Source organism: Tachypleus tridentatus, chromosome 2 (assembly GCF_004210375.1).
Source record: "Tachypleus tridentatus isolate NWPU-2018 chromosome 2, ASM421037v1, whole genome shotgun sequence".
Taxonomy (NCBI): domain Eukaryota; kingdom Metazoa; phylum Arthropoda; class Merostomata; order Xiphosura; family Limulidae; genus Tachypleus; species Tachypleus tridentatus.
In genome coordinates, this window is record NC_134826.1 from 19347645 (window position 1) to 19365178 (window position 17534).

At 32.2% G+C, this 17534-nt stretch overlaps 1 protein-coding gene across 2 annotated transcripts in view; it reads left to right on the forward strand.

Moving 5' to 3' along the window:
• Positions 1–259: 259 nt before the first annotated feature.
• The window catches only part of LOC143239038 (chromobox protein homolog 1-like), a 44330-nt gene continuing 27055 nt past the window's right edge, over positions 260–17534 (forward strand). Inside the window, exons 1-2 of one of the 2 annotated variants that reach the window (XM_076479811.1) lie at positions 260–314; positions 3425–3565. In XM_076479811.1, coding sequence (XP_076335926.1) covers positions 3529–3565 — 37 coding nt within the window. In that variant the 5' untranslated portion in view covers positions 260–314; positions 3425–3528. Of the gene's footprint in view, positions 315–3424; positions 3566–5769; positions 6288–17534 lie in introns of those variants that run through there. The other variant, XM_076479815.1, reaches the window with a different exon arrangement.

Below are 17534 nucleotides of genomic sequence, written 5' to 3' on the forward strand. Positions count from 1 at the left end.
GAAAATACATTTACTTCAGTAAGGAAGCATGTTATGTTAATACAATAATAAAAAGGCAGACAACTATTTATAAACATAAGGAAGAGTTTTATTGATGGTGGTACAAGCTACATTGGGAAGAGATATCAGTGTTCTACTAAAACCTGCAGAATTATCCATCGTCAATAATACTTCTTTGTGCTTATAAATCAGTGCTTGCCTAACTACTAAAAATATATTTTATCAGCTGTACTGATTGTCAAGTTGATTTTTCAGTTTTACCACTCTTGTTGGAAGTTGTTACTGGAAACACAACACTGAAGACTGCTAGGCAGGTAATAAACTATATTAAGGAGGATATTCAATGTTTACAGTTTAGCTGCTTGGCACTATTTCCCTTTTGTAGTAACTGTAGAAGCTAATATTTGTTAAAAGTGTAAAGCAGAAACACTGCTTAAGAGTATAAAGAACTGTAGAGGTTTGTGACACAGACAGATGTGTGACTCTTTTAAGGAGTACTGTCTTCAGCTAGATGCTGGAATAAATTACTTTACAGAATTCAAGACTTAAATAAACCATTATCTGGGTGATCATTGTACAGAAGAACTGAGGGATAGTTTAAGACCCAGTGAATTCTATGCTAAAGATGGCTCCACTAAAGCAGACTGGGTAATACTAGGATGTTTGGGAAAGCTTTAAGGTTATTGTTAAATTAGTACAGTCTTAAAGGAATATGAGAGTAAACAAATTAATAGTGTAGACAAAGAGAGAAGAAGACTGGTAAAGAAAGATTTACAACATAAGTGTAATAATTGTATTAAAGATTTACAACATAAGTGTAATACTTGTATTAAAGATTTACAACATAAGTGTAATAATTGTATTAAAGATTTACAACATAAGTGTAATAATTGTATTAAAGATTTACAACATAAGTGTAATAATTGTATTAAAGATTTACAACATAAGTGTAATAATTGTAGTAAAGATTTACAACATAAGTGTAATAATTGTATTAAAGATTTACAACATAAGTGTAATAATTGTATTAAAGATTTACAACATAAGTGTAATAATTGTATTAAAGATTTACAACATAAGTGTAATACTTGTATTAAAGATTTACAACATAAGTGTAATAATTGTATTAAAGATTTACAACATAAGTGTAATACTTGTATTAAAGATTTACAACATAAGTGTAATAATTGTATTAAAGATTTACAACATAAGTGTAATAATTGTATTAAAGATTTACAACATAAGTGTAATAATTGTATTAAAGATTTACAAACATAAGTGTAATAATTGTATTAAAGATTTACAACATAAGTGTAATAATTGTATTAAAGATTTACAACATAAGTGTAATAATTGTATTAAAGATTTACAACATAAGTGTAATACTTGTATTAAAGATTTACAACATAAGTGTAATACTTGTATTAAAGATTTACAACATAAGTGTAATAATTGTATTAAAGATTTACAACATAAGTGTAATAATTGTATTAAAGATTTACAACATAAGTGTAATAATTGTATTAAAGATTTACAACATAAGTGTAATAATTGTATTAAAGATTTACAACATAAGTGTAATAATTGTATTAAAGATTTACAACATAAGTGTAATAATTGTATTAAAGATTTACAACATAAGTGTAATAATTGTATTAAAGATTTACAACATAAGTGTAATAATTGTATTAAAGATTTACAACATAAGTGTAATACTTGTATTAAAGATTTACAACATAAGTGTAATACTTGTATTAAAGATTTACAACATAAGTGTAATAATTGTATTAAAGATTTACAACATAAGTGTAATAATTGTATTAAAGATTTACAACATAAGTGTAATAATTGTATTAAAGATTTACAACATAAGTGTAATAATTGTATTAAAGATTTACAACATAAGTGTAATAATTGTATTAAAGATTTACAACATAAGTGTAATAATTGTATTAAAGATTTACAACATAAGTGTAATAATTGTATTAAAGATTTACAACATAAGTGTAATAATTGTATTAAAGATTTACAACATAAGTGTAATAAAGAATAGTCTATTAGATTTAAAGATAAACATAGTATAATCAAAAATAAAACGTTTTTTATTCTAATGTTAAGATCATTATGAACAAAATATACAAATTTAGTGCTATAATGCAAGAGCACGATGCTCTTTAACATTTTAAAGTGCTCTGTTGTTGAGGGAGGAGGTCTTTTGAATTAGTAAGTGAAAATAAATATGGAATCCAGTTTGTTAACTTATAGCAAATTCGTTTATTTTGTCAGTAATGTTTCCTATAGTCTACATTCGCTGATAGGCCTGACTTCACAAACAATGTTTCAACAAAATTCCAAAACTAATTGTATGCCTAACTCATGATTAAAAACTGAAGTCACTTATTTATGACATTCCTACTAATTGATTCATAATTAACAACATGCAGTTTACTAACTAACTGAATGACTTGCTGACTCATGTTAATTAACATTCTTTTACTGTTTCTGAACTAATTGATTCTTTCTTACAGTGTTTTTATATTGTACACTATTTCATGAATATTGGAGATACCACAGAGGCCTAAACATTTGTAAAACTTCTAGACTTTACACAATTATTACATAATGTAAACTATTACCATTAGTGAATGGAACATTAAAAATTAAGCTTTAGAACAATACCATGTAATTTGAATTAATGAAACTTGGTTAGTTTCATTAAACATAATTTAAAGAAAAACTACTAAAAGCCATGTTAAACTCGAAATATAAATAACAAAATGACCCTCTTTGTCAACCTGAAGATGGTCTAGGAAGGTTGAATCGTTGTTCTCTGCTTATCAATAAAAGTGTTGATATCCACTTCAGCTGTTCTGAGAAACATTTTTATTTCAAGTGAGTTTCTAATAATCAAGAAACTTGGTTAGATTTGGAGAATATTGATAATAGGAATTATATTTAAAGTCTAAGTTATAATTTTTTAAAAGTCATAAACAGTTTAAAACAGGGGCTAGGTTTACTCATCATATAAAAAAATGAACTGCAGCTTATTTATATTGAAGGTATAAAAACTAGTGTTAGTTAGAATATTGAATCTTTATAATATACAAGTTGGAATTTCAGTTAAAGATGAAAGCTTCTTATTTGATAAATGTTCTAGACCATTTGATCATACAGATTATGTCAATGTATAATGCAATATGAGAGTTGCCAAAAGTTAATAAACTATTAAAGACTACTAATGCAATAACTATGAAAGAACATACTGGTTGGAATAGTATAGAGTCGTATCGCAAAGGAAAGGTTTCCCAACATGATTCAGGATGTTTTTACCTTTGGGTTTACTTTAACCTTTATTCTGTATAGTTGTAGTTCAACATAAAACGTGGCTGGGAAAAAAAAACACATTAAGTTTGTTTCATTCTAGTTGCCTTTGTTCCTGTGTCATTCTATACAAGAAAACATCTGTTACAAACATGGATGTTTGCTATGATGCTGTATGTTGTTTAAGCCTAATCAGTTGAAGATACCATGTCCAGTAGATGTTACTATCCCCTACTGGAAAATAGTAAGTACATGTATTTTGTTTGTGAATTAATAAAGTTTGTTCATTACCTTGTGTTCTGTATTTCCTTCTTTCCAGAGTTAGTAATTCAGAGATCTATTTAAGTGGGAGACCATTTGAGGAAGAATTATCATTGCATAATTTGGTTTGATGTTTCACTACAATCCAAGATTAAAAGGAAATTTTAGTTCCTAATTTTTAGAAAATCAATTTTTAAGCCATCAAATAAGGTTTATCAATTGTGAATTGAATTCATGAAAATGGTGATGCGAGAAACCTTTGGAATTTGTTTAAAAGTAAGTTACTTCTGACTGAAGAAAAACATATTCCTAAAAATGGAAACAAATGCAAAGTTTAATTAGATGTACAGAAGATTTATAGGAAAATTGTGGTGTTGGTTAACTTAAAAAGGCTTATAAAAAACTGCTTACTCTGAATGTTAAAATTGTCTGCAAAGATTTTAGTTTAATGTAATAAATGTAGGCAAAATTGTAAAATAAAGGTTTGGCCTAATGGCAACTTTTTTGTTGTAGTCATGTGATGAGGTTGAATATTTTAATGTTCTCTGTTTTCACAAAAGAAGTTCAGCAAAATTCATAAGTATTTATTGGAAATTTTGAAATTAACCTTGGATCATATTGGTATTAGTCCCTTGGTGGTATGTTAAAAGATTGAGAGATTAAATATTAATAAAATACCAAAACCAGGCAAGGTTTTTCACAAGGTTTTAAGGATGTCTGGGCCTCTCCTTTGTTTTCATTTTTGGAATGCAGTAAAATGGGTAGGTGCCCACTTTATTAGAACAGTGCTCATCCTATTTGTGTTTTTGAAGGGGAATGTTATGAGTTGTCCCAAAAATTATATAGGTAAATAGTCTTCTGTTATCAGAAAACTTAAGAGGCTGTAAATATAATCTTTACAAAAATCATTTGGTGTATTATGTAGGAACTCCAACTTTAATTCATAAAGGGAAGCCTTGCCTTTCTAACCAGTTAAATTTATTCAAGGATGTTACTTGAATGATGAATGTGCAATGGAATTTAGTATACTTAAACTTTCAACAAACCTTTGATAAGGTGCTTCATAGAAGATTAGATTAAAAAAAAAAAAAATCCAATCACTAGGATATTAGAAGAGACAAGTTAACTGGATTGTAGGGTGAACCATATGGCAAAAAGAGAGAAAAGAAATTATCAGTGAAGTGTAGTTGATAGATTTGTGTACAACATTTCATTTATAACAGTAAAACATGATCACATTCGTATCATTACGATTAAATTACATATACATTAATCAAATACTATTTTAGATGACACGTTTCATTTGTTTTTGTTTAAATACCTTGATACAAATAGTACCGTACATCATATATTTATGTAAGATTTTAATTATTTGATTATTATGCGATCTTTTTGTGTTTACATGCAATTTTCTTTTCAAATTAATTATTTGTATGACACTGTTTTCAACCATACTTTCACATTCGATTCATTTCTTTTTAATGTTCTTTGCATAGAAATCATTTTTCCTGTTTCTTTTATAGTGAAAGTTTTATAGTTTCTCGCAATATTCTTCAATGTTATATCACTCCGGTAGAAAACTTTATTAGTGGTTTATATAAATGTTTAATCTGTGAATAAGGCCTACATTTTTTCTTATTTGCGCCGCTCTTTCAAGCAACAATTTTTTTTAGTGTGTTATATCGAGACTGGCGAATCCAAGGAAATTATAAGGACTCTGTGTCGTTTTTTGTTTTGTTTTGTTTTACTAAAATTCACGTTTTGGTGAGAAAAATAAAAACCACAAGTGATGTTCATTAATAATTACGTTCTTTGGCGTTTTTATCTGTTCGCTTTATGTTGTTTTTCCTTTTTACTTGTTTTAGCAATTATATTGGTACTGATTTTTTTATGGGGCATTTCTTTATCATTTCAATTTATTTTTCACATTTTCGTAGGTGCATATTCTTAGTGTTTTTATTATTAATTCGTTTTATTTTCCGAATTTTACTGTGCGGAATATAAAAACAGTTTATAAATTCCATTGTGTTTCACCTTTTTATGAATTTTAAACCAGACGGTTTCTTTTTTTTTATGCTTACGTTTGTGGAGTTTATAAAAAAAATAAATTTTCTTTGCAGCTTTTTATATTGTTATGTTACTTGTTAATATATTGAACAGCTAATTATTGTTTGTGCGGAATCAAAATGTAATGTGTATTGCAGAAAACGCATACCGCTGTCTGATTCTCAATCTATTTTGGCGCAGATAGCCTCGCTGCTTTGTGCCATAAAACACCAAATCAACTAACCAACTTAATCCGTTTGACTGCGTTGTGGCAGCAATCTTGTACTGCAGGGTGTTTTCCCCCTCCCTATTCTTAAACGGCTTCATAATCAACTGTACAGTTATCTTATTCGTTCAACACTCAACGGGATTTGGATAACGTTGGTCTTTCAGCACGAAGTGAGTTGCTATTGGTATTATTTTTACGCAAACGCGTTGGTGTAACAAAGCTAACCAATCTGAATTTAAACCAGCCCCAGCAAATATTTCGGAAATTCTGATAGGCCAGTTGGCGATTAGTGAATACTACAAGTATGAACGTCGAAATAAAACAAGGAATTACGAAAACAGCGACTTCGTTATACGTGTTCCATTGGTCAGAAATAGAAAAGACGGTCTTAAGCTTTAGCACAAGGAGGTAATTGATTGGATAAAAATAGGTAAGGGTACCGTGTGATTGGTCAATCTTTAAGATATTTAATCAATAAGTGGAACGTTCTGAAATAATTAGATCACTTAAGCCTAAGCAAGTTGGGAATCAGTACACTGTATGGTTTGTAGCAAGTTTTGCGTAAGATTGTAGAAACATATTAGCAACCGAAATAATTTGTGAGAGTAAAATTATAACTCCATGTTCAGTAGTTTTTGTAGCATTAAATTAGTTTCAGTAACCACCAAGACGCTTGTTTGTTTATTGAATTTTTTGCGAAACGACTACTGAGTAGAAATCTTTTTACGTTAGCCCTTATTTAGAAATTGCGTACTCTTAAGTTATAACTTGTATGAATGGAAGCTAGTCAACACTCATCGACGCCAGGACTACTTACTCGAATAACAGTATTGACCATATTAATGAATAATAAATGGCAGCCCTCGGCTTGTGCAGATGAGGAACTATTGAAGAAAAGCTAAACAAAAGAGACAAGGAAGAATACTGACGATAAACTAAATAGGGTTTAATTATAGTTTTTTTCTTCGACTATTCATGGATAGGATGGTCTTATGGATTAAGAGGGAGAAAATAATCGGATTACGCTACCTAGGGGGAACGAATAGACGATATAACTTATAATGCAAGATATAAAGTTAACAGTTATGTAGTTTTTTGTTTTGTATGTATGAGCTAATGATGAATAGAAGGGTAGGTTAGAAGAGCTAATTGATAAGTACAAGGTATTTTTAAATGGATGTATAAGAAAATGGACATAATGTACAGGATACTGCAGAGAATTAGCTGTGGGGATGAAAATGAAAAATTATAATTAGGTCATCTAGGGCTGAGTGCTAGGCTTAAGTGGATTTGTGGGATTAGTTTAATGGGAAGAAGTAGCTGTTTGGTATAAATGATTTAAATTTAAATAGAGTAGGGGCTGGCTTGTTTGTAAGGGTTATTAACTCAGGCGTACTGGAAAATTTTAAATCGACTAGATAGTAATACGGAACAGGATAAAGTAAATGCAAAAGTAAATAAAGTAAAGCTTAGCAAATAAAATATAGTGGTTCTAAAGGTATGCTTAATTGTTAGTGTTGTAACGTAAGAAGCATAAGAAACAAAATAGAATATTTTAGGACACAGGAGGATTTTGATACAGTGGAGACATGATTAAATGTAGACAATTTTGATGAGGAAGTTGTTTGAAATACAAGACTACAGGTTATTTAATAGAAATAGAGCATTAAAGAGAGGTGGATAGTAGCTTCATAATTTATATGTGAAATATGGGCTGAATCCTGTTGAAGTGGAGGTTATCGAAGGTAATAGCTTGGAGATTGAATACATCTGGGTTTTTTATATTGGATGTAAAAGGAAAAGGCTTTTAGTGGGAACTTGTTACAGACTGCCAAATAATGATATTAATGAGAAACATTTCAGTGAGATTGAGCTGTTAATGGAGTTGTAATTATGAATGATTTTAATTTCAGGCATATAAATTGGGAAATGCTAGAGTCAAACTATAAGGGAGAAAGGTTTTTAAAACTTCAAGATGGTTTTGTTACCATTTTATCAAGAAACCTACTAGTGGTAACACTATTTTAATGTATGAATCATTGAGAAGCTGGAACTTGTAGGACATCTGGGAACAAGTGATCATTGCTTTACTGGATTTTCTTTTGTTGCATACAAATCAGGAATGATAGTTTTGTTAAAAATTTTGAGCAGTGTAACAAGAATTATTTATAGTGAAATGGGTAGCTGAGCTATGTGGAGAGACACTGATTAAATGTAGTCGTCATTGCCACAGTAGCTCTTGTTCAGCAACTACAACCTCTCATTAAAATAATTCAAAGGTCACTTTAATGTTAAAAGAATATTATTTTGACAGCCCAGGTTGCTCAACAATTTTACTCACATTTCTCTAAAAAGTACCTACATTAACATTCTAAGATAGTATACTGCAAGTGAAATGTATAAAAAATATTTACAAATACCGAACTGTTACATGGTTTGAAGTTTTACACCAATATGAAGGAACACTGTTTTACCTATACTAATAAATAACATAACATCCAACTGCATCGCCCCCTACAATCCTGTACCTGTTTATACTTTCGTCCCTAAGATGTGTGTTTGGCAACGGTCACTTGCAAACTCTCTCTTTGTTAACCTGAAGATGACCTAGGAAGGTCAAAACTTTGTTCTCTACTTATCAGTAAAAGTGTTAATACCCATACCAGATGTTTTGAGATACATTTTTGTTTCAAGTGGGTTTCTCGTCATCAAGAATTCAGAACTTTAAATTGATTGGTTTCACAGGATGATGATATATATTCAAGAAGATGGGTTAAATGGGAAATTTACACATTGAAAGGATCATGATAAGGGGTTGGATGAAAATGTAAAAATTAACGGGAAGGATTTCTTTAAATATATAAATGCTAAACACAATATTAGAATGAGGAGATAGGACCTTTGAGGGATAATAAGGAAGGCTTGCATCTGATGATTATGAGATGGTTGGGTTATTTTTTTTCTTCAGCTTTTACTATCAAAGATTCAAGCAGTATTCCATGTATTAAACAGTTGACAGATGGAAACAGGATCATTTCTTGAGGTTAATAAAAAATTGTGAAGTTTTTTGAAGAACAGTAAGGTTACTAGTTCAGATAATATTTCATTAAGAGTTGTGAAAGAAGTTAAGGATTGTATACGAGTCGGTTGTTACTTGTGTTTTGTCAGTTTTATAAAATGGGTACTTACAGAGGATTAGAAGTTAGCTGAAGTAACTCATCTTTTCAAGGGAATTGTTAAAAAAATGTTCCCAATAATTATAAGCCCATTAGTCTTGCATCAACTGTAGGAAAAGTTTTGAAAAGACTGATGAAAGATGCTTTGCAAAGTCATTTAACAAAAAATGAATTTTGTTTGGATAGTCAACACAGTTTTGCTAAGGGAAAATATTGACTTGCTAATCTCTTAGCCTTCTTTGAAAAGGTTATTGCTTGTGTAGATTTGGTATATTTAAATTTTCAGAAAGCTTTTGAAAAGGTGCCCTATATAAGGCTTGTTTAAAATTGTTCCTAAGGGTGTGGGGGACAAGTTAGAAAATTGGATAGAAGAGTGGATGGGTGGGAGAAAGCAGGGGGTTGTTATAAATGGGGTTCAAACTGGATTAATGTTGCAAGTGGTGTACCTCAGGGCACAGTCTTGGGACATTTGCTCTTTTTGGTTTACATTCATGGCAGAGGTGAAGAAATGGCCAATAAATTATTCAGATTTGGTAATGATATCAAGTTGGTTATTGCTGGCTGTGTAGAGGATGCTGCTGATTTACAAAAGGATTTGGATCATTTAATGAGTTGAGCAAGTAAATGATAGATGGGTTTTTATAATAAATGCTAGATGTGGGTGTTCCATTTATGGTAGGTGAGTGTTAATAGGTCTGTATTTTGGAAGCACAACTAAAATCTTAAATACAGGATAAATAATCATTTAAATTTAAGTTTGTAGATGAAATAATTAATTTGGACAGATGTTGTCTGATAACAGCTAAAATTAATGAAAAAAGATCTACATTTGTAGCATTAGATAAATTGAAGATTGGATTGTTTTCGAAAATGCAAACCTAAGCTCAGAGTGACTCAGTGGAGTTTATTTGTGGGGTTTTCTTTGGGCAAAAAATGCTATATTACAGTGTGTAAATGTCATGCTGAGATAAAAATGTTTTTGTAAGTTTTTAGAAAGCAAAATAAACTAAATTTAAAATACTTGCTGCTGGAAATGAGAGTAAGATGGATTTAATAAAAGAGGAAGAATACAGATTATCTGTGGGAGTGGACTTTCAACATAAGTTTCAAGGGTTTTTTGTAACTGAACATACAAAACAACTGTAACCAGATTTTGTTTATCGGGTGCAAACACTAGACAGTTTTGTATCAGAAATGGAAGTAGATTGAGGTTTTTAGAAAATATTGTAACAAATTATATTTACCCTTGAACAATGACCATCATCAACTGATACTGTTACCTACAACATTCCTGCTGTTTAAGGGTTAATAGAGTAAGTTTGAACAGCTAATTAGCTAGTGTATTTTAAAAAGAGAAAATGCTATTCTCATGTTTTGTGGGGAAAGAAACCTGTTTTATCAAAATATGGCAGGCAATGGAAGATTCAAGAAATTACAAATACAGTGGTACCTTGGTTCTTGAATTTAATCCGTTCCAGAAGGCTGTTCGAAAACTGAATCAATTTTTCCCATAAGAAATACTCTAAATTAAATTTAATCCGTTACAGACCTCCAAAAATTACGCATTATGAAGCATTTTAAGTAAAAATATTGCTTATTTATACCTGTATAATAATAATACTTGCATGTCAACTACAAAAATTATAAACACAATAATAAAACAAAATGAAATTTAACTGCACTTTACCTGTGCTGAGGAGAGCTGATGGCATAAGTGAAAGGTGGTGAGGAACGTGGAGAGTAGGAGTGTTATTATTGTTTGGAAGGAGAGTCATCTTCCATAAAAACATCAGGTAACTCTCCTTCTGGGGTTCTTTCTCTTTTCTGTCTCTTTGCACTGCTACAACCTGCTTGAGACTCACTGAACCTATTTCTCACTAAATACTTGTCTAATGAGGTTTGTTTCTGCCTGGCACCCTCCTCATGTCTCGTCACACTTTGTATGCCACTTCCCTTCCTAAATTTTTCAAACCACCTCCTACTAGCTTTTGAGGTATCACTTGTATCGGCACTCATTCCAGGAGTGTTTATCAGAAGGTCAGCATGCAACTGCTTTGCTTCCTCACAAATGATGGTCCAGAAATGCTGTCACCAGCTAACAGTTTTTCGTTTATCCAAATCAACAGCAGTTTTTCTTCCTCTTCCATTGTGTGTGATCTTTGTTTTGTAAGCATTGTCACTTCTTTTGCAACATCAGCTACTTTGATGACCTTTATTTTTCAGTATGATGCAGACCGTATACTTCCCCATACCAAACTGTGTAGCAAGGTCAGACACGTGAACACCACTCTCATACTTCGCTATGAGATCTTTTTTCATCTCTGTTGTGGCTCTAACAACTTTTCTTTTTGGTTTGCTGCTTTCATTATCCTTCTTTGAACCCCATGGTGGCTTATTTAATCAGAATATTTAGAAAAACAACAAAAAGAAAAATGAGAACATTCACATCAGATTTTAGCAGGGTTGTGGACTGAGTGACAGGTGCGGGTAAAATGTTTTGGGCAAGCTTAGCGTGGGTCGAAATTGGTTGAAGGGTCGTTCGGGGATTCAGGCCACGACAGCTTGGTTCGGGAACCAAGTTTATGTTCGACAACACATTTTTTTCTCAAACATATTGTTTGAGAACCGAGGTACCACTGTAATTATAATCTGACTTGTTGATAAAGTATTAGGATTAATTAAGTTTGAAATCCACTGATTATTTTCGGTAATATTTGCCTAACTAATAGAACTGGATGATAAGTAGAATTTTGTAATTATTAATTGATCACATTTAGTTAATTGGTTTTTCTCGTGAGATTTTGATTAATTTATTATGTCTGAGTACTGACATCAGTAAGTTGAGCTTAAACTTGAATCAATCAAATCTAATAATAAATCATGGTGACAACATTGTAATTGTTTAGATAAATCATGGTGACAACATTGTAATTGTTTAGATTGTTAGAATAACTGGAAATGCAGGTTTCAGTTTTAGTTCATAATTTTGTGACATTAACTTTCATTTTAATATCAGTAATCAGTAGATTATTTTATTTAACTGTAATTGATGCAGTCATTACTTATAGGTAGTTACTTGTATCAGTTAATTGTCCAACTCACTACTGTATTTATTTTTATAAGGCTCTTCCCACTCTGGATGAAAGTACACTAGTTAATGTTGTACATTTTCACTTCCAGAGTTTTATTATCATTTGTATTGTATTCATATCTTAGTTTATACCATTCATTAAAAAAAAAAAGAAAACTTGACTGACCGAGTCGGGGTGAAATGGATGACATATTTTGTGACCAAACTGAGGTTTCAGTACAGCTTACTTGAAGTGTGTTCATGTTATATGTTGGAAGAAACAAATGCACATTAAACTTGCAAATGATGTCCTTGATATTGTAAGTTTCCACTTAAAAATGTACTGCAGCACCCATGTTGAGATTGTGTTAGATAGCAGGAATTACTTAATAATATTAGATTTCTTTAGCTAGTCTGTGTTCTGTGTTTATAAGGTGCAAAGACAGTTCCAGAATGAAAGCCATTCATGTTATAAAACCATTATTGCAAACTTTTATTTTTTTACACTTTACCTATGTGGCTGAAATTACATATGCTAGCCTTAGTAACATGATAGTAAACAGAAAAATCTTCTAAAGACTATAGAAACCAATATATAGATTCATTATTTGTGTTATTGATTACTTATGTTACTTCAGAATTCAGTAACTAATGAATGGTCACTTTGAAATATTCTCAATGTTAAATACTGAGTCTAATTTGCTATTCATGGAGACTGCCTTCCATGTTACTGAAAAGATTTATTTTATGCCTAGCTACCTATTCAAAGCTAATAGGTAATCAAGTTCTTAAGGTTAGCCTAGTAAAATTCCTTACTATAGGATACTTAATACGATACTTTCTTAAAGATTGGGAAAAGTTTAAAAGAAAATGTGTTAAAAAATATACTGCAAACATGAGGTTTAACATTAACATATTTTAAAGAGATATATATTGGTGATCTTTTTTATTTTATTTTAGCATGTGAAAAATTGGTTTTTTGCAGAAGTGGTCAGGGTTGGATTGGTTAGAATAGAAGTGGGGAAAAGAACATACAGCATTCTGGAATATTTACAGAAATTTCAAGTACAGTACACAAAGATTATCACAGTGTGGGAAAGTTTAGAACATTCAATGTGGGGTAACGTTCAGTGTTGATCCCCTTTATTCAAGCCTCAGCCTTAATGTACGAAGGCACTATAAATTATTTTAGTTCCCTACTAACAACAACATTATTTCTCTCTTGAAATGAATTGCAACTGTCATAATTATTTTTTGTAGAATATGTTAATAAATTTCAAGTATCCTGTTTATATATATATATATATATACAAATCTGGTTTGTTTTCTTTTCAGGTACATCAGAATAACAATCCTAGTTTTAATTAAATCTACCAGTATTTTTAACTATTTAATAATTGGTAAAAGGTGCCTGATTTAAGTGGAAATTGGTAAACATAAGCTACAAGCTTTTGGACTGACCAAGTCTAGACTATTCAACTGGTGGACATGTGTACAAAGAAAAATATTTTGTTATAAAATAAAAGTAATTATGAATGTTTTGTAATAAATAAATTTTATTTTCTGACTTTTGTAAGTCATATATAAGTCAGTTTGAAAAATTGCTAGAAAATGTTGGGTATCAGCAATAATGTTGGCAGATCTAAGAAGTCATTCAAATAAATAAAGCATATTTTAGAGATAATTAATTAGTTTGAAAATTCAGAAAGAGAACAAAAGAGTGTTACAGAAGAAAACCAAAAGGAATGGACAATAAGATATAGTTGAGAAATTAAAACATTTATTGGAGGACCAGAATTTTAGAAGAGGAGAAAGAAGCTTATCTACTGGCTAAAAGAAATGCTTAACAAATGTTAAAATAATATTTTTAATATTAGGTAATATTTAATATTTATTAGGTAATATTTAATTGAAGGATTTTAAAGAGATACAGGAATAGCCCAGTCATCTACAAAGAGATGTAGACAAACATTTCCAGGATACAGATATTTTGCGGGTTATATAAAGATTGTTACAGGAAAATTTGACCATCAGGTTTCTGGAATTGTTAGCTTGTTTCCACTACAGTTACCATATTCCATACTGTGTATTTCAGTGTACAGATTTTAGTCAGATTAGATAGAAAGTAAACTTTCCATGTTCAGTGTTTTTTTAGCCACTTGTCAGGTCAGCTGGTTCAGCTCAACAACTTTGCCAGTCCATGTGATTTCACAAAAACTGATTAAATATATTTGAATTGTAATAGCTTTTTATCGTACTTGCAGATTGGTGTTCCTGGACATTTTACGGAAGCAGTGAACCAGTCCTTAGTGTCAATTTTAGAAACGCTATTCTGGTTCATAGTAAGCTCTGATCTAGGTCCATAAACTATTAAATGGGATAATTGTGTGTTGGCAGCTAATATATCGCTTCTGTATGAAGTTACTTTGTGGTTACCATATGGGGATAAATAAACAGTTTTTGTTATTCTATAACTGGCTAAGATATGAGAAGTTACCTTATTTTGAAGTTGAGTTGGATTCTCAAAGATACTGTTATTCAACTTGAGAAAAAAGAAGACATTTTCTTTGTCTCCAAATTATTTTTCCACCAAAAGTAGTGAAGTATTCTTAATTTATATCTGCTTCACTTCAGATGTTCCTTGATAGGGTCTAATAGTGCTAAATAAAAATTGGGTTATGATACTTTTCATGAGTAGAGTACAGATTGCTCCTTTAACAGCATATTTCAAGTTTATTTATATTTTCAAATGCATGTTTTTATACACCTAATTGTCAGTAAAACTGTATTTGCATAGGTTTTTTTTTTAATTTCAGTTAATGTTTTTGATTGGTGATGCTTCTATTTGTCCATTTTAATACTGACCTTTTCTGTGTACTCCAGTAAAAAACAGTATTTTATAACAGTGCAACCATATCTAGAGTTAAAGCATACTTGAAACCAGTTTCTAAGTCAAGTGTAAAACAAATTTTTTATCATCGGGAAATATGTAGAGACTGTATTAGGAGCAACTTGGCATTACTTTACTGGTAAGTTAATTGAATATTAAACAGCGAACGTAGTCCTCTGCCTAAAAATCTGTTTTAAAATTTTCATGCGATACTACAAAAATATCTGACCCTAACTTTAAACCATTACTCGAATCTTCTAGTTTTATATTAGATTAAACAACCATGATAGTGTTTCGTAGAAAAACACAGTTTATACGTGAACTGTGTATTCCAGTCAGTCAACAGCACATACTCCCCACTCGTGTTTAACCCAGTGCTTGAGTTGTGAAAAAAAAATGGAACGGTCAGGTTTGATACCCACTTCGCGAACTGTAGACTGCTTCTGCTTGAAGAGAATAACAACGGGATCGATTTGATTTCTTCTTTAAAAAAAGTTAACAACCGGAAAGCCGTGTCGGTTCGTTCTACCTCAGTGCAAACACTGGTGTAACAAAAAAAAAAAAAAGAAAAGATTTGACCATCAGATATAGCATGCAAAGTTCAGATTTTATGACAGTTGGCTGCGAACGGTGAACCCACGAATTTATAGTGTGGTATACTAACAACAACATCACGCTTAGATTTATTCCAAACAAAACTGTGTTTTTTTCAAATAAAATTAATTTTGCGACAAGTGTGAGGTACGAAATTCTGAGGCCGGATAGTTAGAATGCTCGAATCGTAATATGAGGGTCGTGCCTCTCGGTGTGGATTCCTGTACGTGGGGGACCTCCAAGGGAAGGTTCTGTTCTTTCTGGTTACCTCCTCTGGGACCTAAACATCCACCCATATGTTTGCCATGCGTGGCGACCCGTGAAGAGGAGGAGAGGATCCTGGTGGTTGAGGGGTCCAACTCCAACACACCGCTTTAGCCTTGAATTCCTGTAAACGGGCGGCCTTTGGGTGGTCCCCCTTGGGTCAATTGGCTGGTCCACTTGGGCTAGAGTCAACCAAGTACCAGTGTTGGAAGTTCTCAACGGGTGTTGTGGACATTGTGTCTGATGCTGGTGTTTGGGTGTAGTGCTCACGAAACCCTGGCGTTGCTGCAATGTCCTTGCATGACATTGTAGTGCCTCCCCTCGTAGGGCTCCATGGTGGGTGGGGTTCAGTAGGAACCAAAATTCTCCTTTTTTTCTATGAATCATTCTACGAAAAATTTTAAATAGTGAAAAAACAGGCGATAGGTAAACGACCACGTCTGGAAGACTGAGCAGCAATCTTCAACATATGTAACACACGTACCTCATTTTCTTATATCACATTCTCTTTCAGAAAAACCTTTAGGGCAAATGTCCTCCTTTTTTTTTTTTTTATCCAGAAGGGACTAGAGGGACTTGCTTGCTCTCCAAATTCTGTAAAGAAGCATCGATCTGGAGACATATTGGTTGAAACATCCACATTCCAACACAGTGAACTCCTCTTGAATTCAAAGGCAATTGGGGATATACCTACTGAGGTTACCCCTTATGCTATCTTGAATTCATCATGAAGAGTTATTGTTGAAAGGGATTTGAAGAACGTTCCCGAGTCGGAGATTATCGCTTGTTTCTTCACTCGAGTTTCTGCAGTGAGGTGCATCTCCACTCCCAAAGATTGAGTTAGACTGCCGACAAATATCCTTGTTTTGACATTTACATCACCACGTGCACCTGCCACCATCAAGGCAGGTTATCTAAATTGCAGGGTACGACCATACATTCCAAACCCTCTCCAATGTTTCCAATGTCAGAGGTTTAGCCACTCAAAGACGTCATGTCGTGGTTCCCTAACATGTGCTCGTTGTGGTGGCAAGTACCACGATGCTTATGAGTGTGACATGGACCCACATTGTGTCATCTGCAATGTTATCACACTTCCTACTTTCGTTTTTGCCCAAAATGGTTGTTGGAAAAAGAGGTGCAGGATTTGAAAACAATTCATAACATTAGTTATCCTGAGGCTCGGAAATTGTTGTCTGCCACTTCATCTCAAACATATGCTGCTGCACTTCTTTCCACAACTACAGTGGGAGTGCAGACAGATCTCTCTCTGCCTCCAAGATAATCGTTTTCAAAACAAATGAAAAGCCTTCTGACCTCCATGGTTAAAAATGTTGATGAATCAACTTATACACCCATCTCTGTTCCTCCCATAGTTCCAACAAACCCCAAGATCCACATCCTTTGTTTTCAAATACAGGCATTTCTTCAGATACATCTTTTTCTCCCACCCCAAGATGCAAAACAATCATTCGTTCGCATCCTCAGTCACTGGAATCCCCTTCCAACAACAAAGACCTGCCCAATCGACCCAGGGCAGGATCCATGAAGGTCGATAGACCTCCTCCGAATAAGGACAGTAAGGAAAAAAGACGTGGTCGTAAATAGAAGGGTTCTCCAGCCACTTCGCCTACCCATCATTAAAAATTGCCACCCTGATACAATAGAACTGTCGAGGTTTAC